At 32.9% G+C, this 10,431-nt stretch overlaps 1 protein-coding gene across 1 annotated transcript; it reads left to right on the top strand.

Annotated features, from left to right (window-relative positions):
• Positions 1-4,565: 4,565 nt before the first annotated feature.
• LOC140864194 (delta-1-pyrroline-5-carboxylate dehydrogenase 12A1, mitochondrial) lies at positions 4,566-10,340 on the top strand. Its single transcript, XM_073268187.1, has 16 exons — positions 4,566-4,753; positions 5,784-5,863; positions 6,102-6,205; positions 6,315-6,382; positions 6,561-6,618; positions 6,722-6,835; positions 7,202-7,285; positions 7,532-7,636; positions 7,737-7,850; positions 8,372-8,503; positions 8,624-8,713; positions 8,843-8,932; positions 9,010-9,219; positions 9,350-9,460; positions 9,851-9,930; positions 10,018-10,340. The coding sequence occupies exons 1-16, from the start codon at positions 4,665-4,667 to the stop codon at positions 10,154-10,156; spliced, it is 1,668 nt and encodes a 555-aa protein (XP_073124288.1). The 5' UTR covers positions 4,566-4,664; the 3' UTR covers positions 10,157-10,340.
• The last annotated feature ends 91 nt before the right edge of the window (positions 10,341-10,431 follow it).

A 10,431-nucleotide genomic window follows, 5' to 3' on the forward strand; every position in this document is an offset into this window, starting at 1 on the left:
CAACACATTGTCTTGATCTTAGGTATCAGTGCATAATTAATTCATTAATCAGGTCAATCTTTGTTTTTAATTAAGAGCCAACGAATACCTTGGAGGCACTATCAATCTAATCTAGCTAATTTTCAAGATTATCTATATGTATAATCTATGTATACACATATTAGTTGATTAAGATCAACACGTACGATCAAGAATATACCAAAGAATTTTGACAAAAATTGCCGATCGACTTAATTAAGTTGGACCGTTAATTTTAAAATAAAATATCCTAAAATTCGAAATTTTCTTTGCCTTTAGATTTTACTAAAAAAATAGGATTTTATAAAAATTATACATATTATATATGGGATCATCGTCGGACTCTACATGTTCATCATGATATTTTGCTAATTAATCTAACTCTACGGGAAGATAAATTTGAACCTTTATAGTAAGTAAATAATTGAAGCCATTGTATTCAAGTACTTACAAAAACAACTCATCACAACGTACACAAAATTGAAAAATGAAATATTATTAAATATAATGCTCCTAAAAGTTTAATATATCACATGATGAGGAGTCGGAGTCGTATAGTTGGACTTTCCCTAGATTCTTGGCAATGATGTATGAATCGAGTGGGGTAACGTTGTTATAATATAGAAGAGGGTCAAGGTTTAGATTTTACTAGAACCACGATGTAAGAAATTCAAATATTAATTGAGATGGGAGTTGTGTGTATGTGGGAATAAATTATCTTGCAAAAAAATTCTTATGATGTGTGTATAGCACAAAGTTTGTTGCCTAAAAAAAGAAGTTTATGTGTGCTGAAAATATGAAACTTGTATAGATTTTCTCGTATCTTCATCATGAGAAAATTATATTTTGAGTATGTAACTTAGTTTGCATGTTTTCCTTTTGGTTCTTATATTGTCAGTCTATTTACGGTCTTGTTCTGCTAATTAATTTGTACCTTTCTTTTTCAAATTTAATTATATTTCATCGGAGCATTGACGTGGTACATGTCAAATTTTTTTGTACTATATCATCATATATCGATGTCACGTTGTTATTTTCTGGTGACACTTCAACACTCGGGTAAAAAAGGGCTAAAAAAACAAATTAGTGGATTAAGATAGTAACTTGATCAACATTCAACAACATGACTCAAATCTCAATCATGAAAATTAATTGTTTTTCATGTCATATTAATTAACTGTTTTGATGTTTCAATATTGTGAGACAAATTTTAATTTCAGCTTTATTCCTGTTAATTTGTTATGTAACTTTGATGGAGTGAACTTATTAGTAACTAGCAAAAAAACACACACGTTGTGTGTGAAAACTACATAAAGTACAATAATTGACAGAAAAATTTGAGTGAAAAAAAGATAAAAGAAAATGAAATGTTTTATGTTTTTACAATAATAGAGATGAACTTGAGAGAGAGGTTGAGAAAATGGGATAGTACTAAGAATGAAATATTACTTTCTTATCCTTCTTGTATTATTTTTTAAAAATTTTAATAAAATAATTAGGGGTATTTTAGGATTTTCACATTAAAATACCAAATATAGTTACTATGAACCACTTTTCCTTTATTAAATAGTAAGAGATATTCGCCCACAGGGGCATAGGCGAGTTGGTAAGACCTGAGGTGACGTGGAAAGAAATTTCCCAACGTTGCGGGTTCGATCCTCGTGTGGAGCATATTTCTCATTGAAATATTTGGGGGTATGCTCTGAGGGCTGGACCATGTTGTTCCCTCCCTCAGGTCCCTGCCTACTCATGCACATCCCTCGATTTAACCTCCGCATAGATGGGATCCCCTTCAGGGTCAACCCTTTTTAAATAGTAAGAGATATTCATAGTTCATATTTATCTCCATCTTCTTCTCATTTTTTCATAAACTTCTCCCTATTTTATCTCAAAGCTCGTGTGTATGTGTGTGTGTTTTTTTTTCCCAACTTTTATATATTTTTTTAAAAAATTATCCTTTATTCCAATAATTAAATTACGTGAACACGTGAAAATCACGTACGAAGATTACTAGTATTGAATAAAGTATAAAGTCACCACCATTCAAATGTCAAATTCAACTCATTATACATTGATTCTTTTAATATTTACAGTTTGGATTGCACGATGCCTAAGTCAAAATTAATTATATTTGAATATTTATGATGATCTCATTTAATTTAAAAATACCATTAGACTTATATCTAAACTCTGAAGACGATTATTCGAAAATTCAATTATAGAGACAGAGAAATGGCAAGTGTAATTTGAAAATTTGAAATATAGCCTTGGCGAAATATTTTATATGTGTCTATATATATTATATATAGTTTTAATATCATGGGCAACCACCATGGGTAACAGTTGGCGTGACACCTTGTACACTCAATCAGTGATTGTCACGTCGGCTGTTGCCCATGTAGATGTCAATGGTGGTTGCCCATGATATCAAAATTATATATATATATATATATATTTTACTATTTAATTAAAATTCTACACTGTATATTAATTAACTTTCAATTAATTTAATTTGATGAAGCCTAAAATGATTTTACATTAATGCTCTTTTTTCCCCCAAAAAATCTTTGATATCGACAATTTCTCCTTCTTATCGTTAATTTGAAATGTATTTCTATTTTTCTAAAATATCATATCCTTTTGAATTCTCAGTATTATATTCATTTATATTTTAAAATTCAGTCATATTTTTATGTATATATCTATTTTTCTATCATTTATTTTCTTTATCTATATTTTTAAATTCAATCATATTTTTATCTATATTTTTCAAATTTTAAATTAGGTATATTCTATCACTCCTAATAATATCTATTATTTTTTAATATTCAATATTATCTTTATCTATATCTTTAATTCAAACATATATTTATTTATATTTTTAATTTTTTTGAATATCTATATAGTCTATTTATCCTAATAAAAAATACGAAAAAATCATTAAATTAAAAATAACAAAAAAATTATGATTCTTAATTAGATAAATATTTCAAATATTGCACGCAAGACGTGCAAAAAGTCACTAGCTTGCATATATAAAAGTTAAACTTTAAACATCTAATAAAAATAAAGATCAAGCAGAAGTTAAAATTCGAAAAAGTTCATACATGAAATATTGGTCAAATGGAGGCTAAATTTGAAATATTTCAAGAAATGTGAGTGCACCCAATTTAATTTTTTTAAAAATATTTCTGTTCATTTTCAATTGTTTAAAAATATATCTTTGACAATAAAAAGTCTACTAGTTACATCCAGAAGTCGTTAAATATGCTATAAAACAAACGAATGACATAATAAACAAGATTTGAGATGTAAGTCCACCTTCAAATGGGCATCCACATATTAATATATTTTTCATTTACATTGACTTTAGGGAAAATTGCTTTTTTGGTCCTATATGTTTGTCACTTTGCGATTTCGGTCCTTTATATTTTTAGATTTCAGTTTTAGTCCGCTATCTTTATTTTTTTTGCAATTTTAGTCCTTTTTTCGATGTGGCGATGACGTGGCATCAATTCATTGCTGATGTGGAGCTGACGTGTACAGTGCCACGTCAACATTTTCGAAGAAAAAGGACTGAAATTGCCAAAAATCGAAACATGCAGGACTAAAACTGAAATGTGAAAACATAAAGGACCAAAATCGCAAAATGACAAAAATATAGGACTAAATTTGCAATTTTCCCTTAACTTTATTCAGATTTATACCTTGGCAATTTGCAAAATGTGAATACACGCAATGCATGTAAATGATAAGGGAGTGCTTATAATCACTAAAAAAAAATGATTGTTAGCTTTTGGCTTAAAAAAATCATTTTTGTGTGTTTCTTAAACTTAGATTATGTGTTAGCTTATGCTTAACTTAATTAAAATCCAAAAGCTAGTCATGTGGTGATTGTGATTCTCCAAAAGTGATTCTAATAAGAAGGTCCTTGTTAAAATCACTTATTTATCAAACACTATCAAACTTTGATTTTTAAATTTTCACATTTGTTTTCAAACACTACCAACTTTTGATTTTTCTTAACTTTTTTATAATCTATAAATTAATTACTTCTACAAAAGCACAATCTATTGCAAACACTCTCTAAGTCATGTGTGATATTTTTTAAATTTTTTTGAAAAAATAAAAAAATATGATGGATGTAACATGTCAGTTGTGCGTCAGCTCAACAAAGTTCATCAAAGTAAAATATGATATACTCATGATGAAATATATTAAATAGACAACAAAGATGACAATAAAAAAAAATAAACCATTAAATCATCAATATATTCAGTTTTAAGTTTAATATGTGACTGATATAATAAAAGTAGCAAATTTTATGCAATTTCTCGATCGGTTAAAACCCGATCGGGTCGGGTACCCGACCCCAATAGATGGTTCAAATCTGGCCCAATTTAACTTTGAACTCAAAATTTTCACATAAATATATGGGTTCTCCAATGGGCCCAAACCAACGGGGGCCCAAACTGATTCTAGAGTGGAACATCCTCGTACCCGTACGACTTGTCGGTCTTGATGCGGAATTGAAACGAAAGCGAACTGATAAAGCTGAAGTTGGAATTTGGGAAAAATCATTAATCCAAAATCCAAATTTGTACGGTGCCTAAAATCCCAGTTCCATTCAACTCGAATTAGAGAACATGTGTGGGTCACTGGGTTCCAGGATTTTGAAAGGCAAAGCGCCGCAACATGCTTTCAGGAATTGGTTCGGCACGTATGATTCTTCGAGGTACTTCAGAACTGTATGTTTTATGGTTTTTTTTTTGGATTTTGTGGAAAGGTGAACTTTTTCTGGGTTCTTGTTGTATTTTAAGAAATGGGATGGGATTGCAAGTTTAGATGTTATGAACGAGTGAGCAATGTATTGATCAATTTTTTAAGTTGATACTTGGTAAATTTCAACTACTTTCGTTTGCTATTATTTTTCCAACTTCGGCTTTATCGGCTCAGATCATGGATTGTCATTGCGGAGGCTGCTATTCCATTTCCGTTGGCGTTTTGTGGAATGCCACGGTTATGGGCACGGGGTATTTTTCATAATAAAAATAGAAATAGTCGTATAATTTGGAAATTTCTTCATTAAAAAAGATTAGGAAAATGTTAAATAAAGTACAGAAAACGTTCAACAATGGCCACGATAGCCAGTGAAATCGCTGTTTCATTCGACGGCCACGAAATCGCCCGAAATTCCAAAAGAAAAAAACGGCGACATAGTTACACTACCGTTTTAGCTTGGAATTCCTCGACCACGATGGCAAATCATGGCTCAAATGGAGGTACAGGTGGAAATTTTAAGTATATTGGTGGCATATTTATGTTTCTAAAAGTTATAAATGAAATCGCTTTTCAGTTACTCTGGCACTGGCAAATGCCTTTGTCGTGTGGCAGCGACAATTATTCTTTAGTTAGATGGAAAAGTAGAGAAATCATTGAATCTATGTATAAGTTCAGATGCGAAGTATGGAAATGCATGGAGGGCGATGCGGATTTACGTGGTTGCACTAAGTTTCATGGTTGTGTTAAACTAATCTTCGTGTTTGTTTGAGTTATTATGATTTAGTATATGACCTGTTACTGGTTCTTTGATTGTTATAGATTGCATGTACTTAGGCAGTGTTTGGGAGCTCAAAAGCGCTTCCTAGAATCAATTTCAAACACTACCTTAGTATACTTTATTTTAAATGCTGTTAATTTTGATCTGGTTAAATTCTTTGTTGACGAATTATGAGGAACCTCATGCTATCCTATGTACAATGCAGATTCGTTCACACTTTACCTTTTGCCACCCTGAAGGTTGATGAAATATCAGGTGCTCAGCCTGCAGAAGTGATGAATTTGGGTACGTAACAAAAGCTCCAAAACAGGGCTTATTTAGTTGTGAGTATGAATTTCTTTTGATGACATGCACAATTTTTTGTACCAAAAAGCTATTACAAACATTCATATAATCCTTTAGCGGATTGCGTTTTGAACCACTATTTGACTAAAGTTGGATTGTTCTCAATAATTGAAACAAGTAATTCCAGCTTACTGTCAAGCACAAAACAACATGACCATATTGGTTCTTGGATTTTTAGTGCAGGGGAGTTGGACTAAAACTTCTAATTGGAAAACTATTGTGGATCCGTTAAACGGTGAATCTTTTATTAAAGTTGCCGAAGTAGATGAAAAGGGTATACTTGTAAGTTCGCTTGGTGCCGAATGTTGTTGCATGCTTTTCTCTAAATTCAGGGCTTTCCATATTGAAACCCTCACTCTGAATGTGTTTTAACACTTCAGAATTTATGCAGCCTTTTGTGGAGAGCTTGTCCCAGTGCCCCAAGCATGGTTTACACAATCCTTTTAAAGCACCAGAAAGGTTGCGTAAGATGATTTCCCTCTCTTCTGTAATTTTTTCCCCTCATTGTCTTAATCAAGATTGCTTGAATTTCAAGACTACTGTCTCTCTTGTTTAGCAGCATGATCTTGTAGCATGTTATAAAGTGCTATGTATATTTGATTTCAATCGAACTAATTCCAATTTCCCAACGCCCCAGGTATCTCATGCTTGGAGATGTAACAGCAAAAGCAGCCAACAAGCTCTCTCTTCCAGAGGTAAACTACTTCTATCAAAGAAAAATCATGTGTTGTTCACAATTATAGGTTAAACTTTCGAGATTTTACTTTTACTAGATCACGAGTTTTGTTTTGCTCCTAGGTTTCGGACTTCTTTGCTAAGTTGATACAAAGAGTGGCTCCAAAAAGTTACCAGCAAGCTCTTGGTGAAGTTGTTGTGACACAGAAATTTTTAGAAAATTTCTGTGCTGATCAGGTAGTATGGTCTTTACATTTTAACTTTACTGTGTAACTTAAGATTGAGGGAGAACGTACAACCACTGCTGTTTAATTTAGTTCTACACTTCTACTTATTTACTTTTGGTTGGTCGTATAGATGTTGTGAAGCATTTAATTGATCATGGTATGAATGTTTTTATCTATTTACTTTGATTCTGATTCATTGTGGCATTTTATGACTTTTTTTTTTCCTTTTCCTTTTGCTTTCTAGATTTTCTGAATTCATCAATCCTTTGAGATTGGAAAAGAATATTTGAGATTGGAGAAGCTTAAAAATTATTTTAGTGAAAATTATACATCAGCACCAACATGTAAGCAACCTTGTGTTCGATTCATCTTGCAGGTTCGTTTCCTAGCTAGATCATTTTCAGTACCTGGAAATCATCTTGGTCAGCACAGCCATGGATTTCGGTGGCCTTATGGTCCTGTAAGTCAATTTTTGTGGAAATATTCTTGAGATTCAGCTGAATGGATGAGAAAACTTCTCTACACAGTCTAATTAAAAACAAAACAAAACATGCGCCACTCTTAGTGTTTGGTGATTCCTAAACATTATTTCTTGGTTATATTTGCTTTTCGATTTTTCATAGACCTTCGATGCATCAGCTTACTTTCTATTTTTCTGAAAGCACGTTTCTTGATAAGTGACCATTTGAAAGTTCTTATGCATCAGGTTGCAATTATTACTCCCTTCAATTTTCCTTTAGAAATTCCCGTGCTTCAGCTGATGGGTGCACTTTACATGGGGAACAAGCCTCTGCTTAAAGTCGATAGCAAGGTAAGCCTGATTCTGCTTTTACAAATGTTAATATATTTGGTATTCTTATATTTCTGTTTGATGATTATGGTATTATTTTCCTTTTTTACTTATTTCAAAGGTCTGCATAGTTATGGAACAAATGATTCGACTACTCCATGATTGTGGATTGCCTATGGAGGATGTTGATTTCATAAATTCTGACGGGAATATGATGAACAAACTTCTCATGGAGGTAGCTCATAATATGGCCAAATGAGTGTCGTTCAACATTATATTTTTATATGAGCTACTGTTTGGTACCATTTAGTTTGTGGAATGACATGTTAAAAGATTTATTATATAAGGGTAATAAATTGAAATATATGAATAACATGATTATTTATAACTTTAATGATGTATAGTCTTATTCTTCAGGCCACATGGTGCCTTACTATATTTTTTTAAAATTAATTAGAACATAACTTGCCTGAAATATTAAATATGTGCTATTTAACCACCTTTTCTCTGAACTAAAAGTCTAAAATCAACAGAGTCATGCGGAAAAAAAATCAACAGACTCCGGAATATAAATACTTCCGGATTCAAATGCACAATAGAAAATGTGTCCAGATTGTGCTTACCGTGAAGAACTGTAAACGATAATTATATGACATAATTTGAAATCTTAGGTGTTCATTCGAGCCTTGCATTTCCAATGACACCCATACCCTTTTTTTCCCCAGCTAGAGTACTACTTACATGTTAAATCATCAGGCGAAGCCACGGATGACTCTCTTCACCGGCAGTTCAAGAGTGGCTGAGAAATTGACTGTTGACCTCAAGGGTCGTATCAAGTTGGAAGATGCTGGCTTTGACTGGAAGGTTCTTGGCCCTGATGTTCAGGAGGTTCATAACTTTTACCTTCTTTTTTTCTTTTGAAAAAAAATTTCTATTTGTTTTCACAGAGCAAACAATTTTAAGATTTTTTTTTACATTATATATGCATTAGCTCTCTTTTATCCACAGGAAGATTATGTTGCATGGGTTTGTGATCAAGATGCATATGCATGTAGCGGTCAAAAATGCTCTGCGCAGTCCATGTTGTTCATGCATGAGGTAACCTCCATCAGTTCGGCGTTTTCCGAGTCTTATCGATGATTGGATGCTTCTTTTTTTATCTGATAGTTTATTTTGTCAAACTCTAGACCTTATTTAAATTGGATTCACTTCTTTTGAATGATGCAGAACTGGTCTAAAAGCTCACTCGTTAATAAATTGACTGATCTTGCTGCTAGAAGGAAACTCGAAGATTTAACGATCGGTCCTGTCCTTACTGTAGGTTTCTATGTTTTCCCCCCTTTCTTTTCTTCTTGAGCTCAATAGGGCAACACAGTAATTCTTCTTCGTCTCAGTTTACAACAGAAGCAATGCTCGATCATACAAACGAATTGCTCAAGATAAAGGGATCGAAGCTTTTATTTGGTGGTGAAGCTTTACAAAATCATTCTATTCCAGCAGTATATGGTGCCATTAAACCCACCGCCGTATTTATCCCACTCACAGAAATATTGAAGGACGACAATTATGAGTTGGTAACAAAAGAAATATTTGGTCCATTCCAGGTAAGCATTTACGGTCTTGGGCACAAACTCTTGAGCATTCTTTACTTTAGTTTCGTCATGCGAAAATTCCGCCAAGATAATGTCTCACAAGTTGGCTTACAAATCTTGTCGATACATTGTTATTTTGTAGATTATCACGGAATACAAACAAGACCAACTTCCTCTGGTATTGAACATTCTTGAAAGAATGCACGCGCATTTAACAGCTGCAGTAGTTTCAAATGATCCTCTGTTCTTACAAGTAAGGCCAAGCCCCTCGGTTTGTGTTTTGATGCAATTTCTGGACTAGTTTATTCTTGAAACCTTACTGCCAAACTAGTTTGGTTTCAACTTTTTTGTGTTACACGGGTTAAAAGGAGAGTGGTTTCGAGTAATTTTTCTAGAATTGCAAACTTCTCTTGGGTCTGTCCCTATGTCCAGTTGTCTCCGATGTTTGATAGTGAACGTGATTAAGCGATTCACGCATCCAAATCCTTCTTGTTCGACGCTATCACCCCCAACTTTTCACCATTGTTTTCATTCTTATCATAATCCAACTGTAAACACAGCATATACAATCAGCCTGATAACTTGACCTCTGAAATCTTTTACTTGCAATATCAAGTATATTTGTTGACTTGTTACTGTACAGGAAGTTTTAGGCCATTCGGTTAATGGAACTACATATGCTGGTTTGAGGGCAAGAACAACAGGGGCTCCTCAAAATCACTGGTTAGTAAAAAGTCGAGTGCGAAAATTTTCAGTTGTGTCAACTCATGTTTTCACTGGCGGGACCGTAAAAACGAGGATATTTTGCAGGTTTGGTCCGGCAGGTGATCCGAGGGGTGCGGGGATAGGGACTCCAGAAGCTATAAAGCTCGTTTGGTCGTGCCATCGCGAAGTCATTTACGACTTCGGCCCTTTGCCAGAAAAATGGGAAACTCCTAAGGCAACTTGAAGAAGATGGAGTAGATTTAAATTTCTTTGATTTTAGTTTTAGTTGTTTTTAGGTGAATTTTTTTTGGGATTTTATGTAACTGATACATAATTTTTTATTTTCGAAATAACTGATACAGAATTAGCAGAACAGAACATGTGCACAAAATTTGAATTTCCGAGAAATAAACACAAAGTTTAATAAATTCTAGCAAATTTATTTGAATTATTTTAAGTTAACATTTGATGAATTATTTTACTGAATTGTACATTGTTCAAAAAATAATAAAATTTTGG

The sequence above is a fragment of the Henckelia pumila genome, chromosome 4 (assembly GCF_033568475.1).
Source record: "Henckelia pumila isolate YLH828 chromosome 4, ASM3356847v2, whole genome shotgun sequence".
Lineage (NCBI taxonomy): Eukaryota > Viridiplantae > Streptophyta > Magnoliopsida > Lamiales > Gesneriaceae > Henckelia > Henckelia pumila.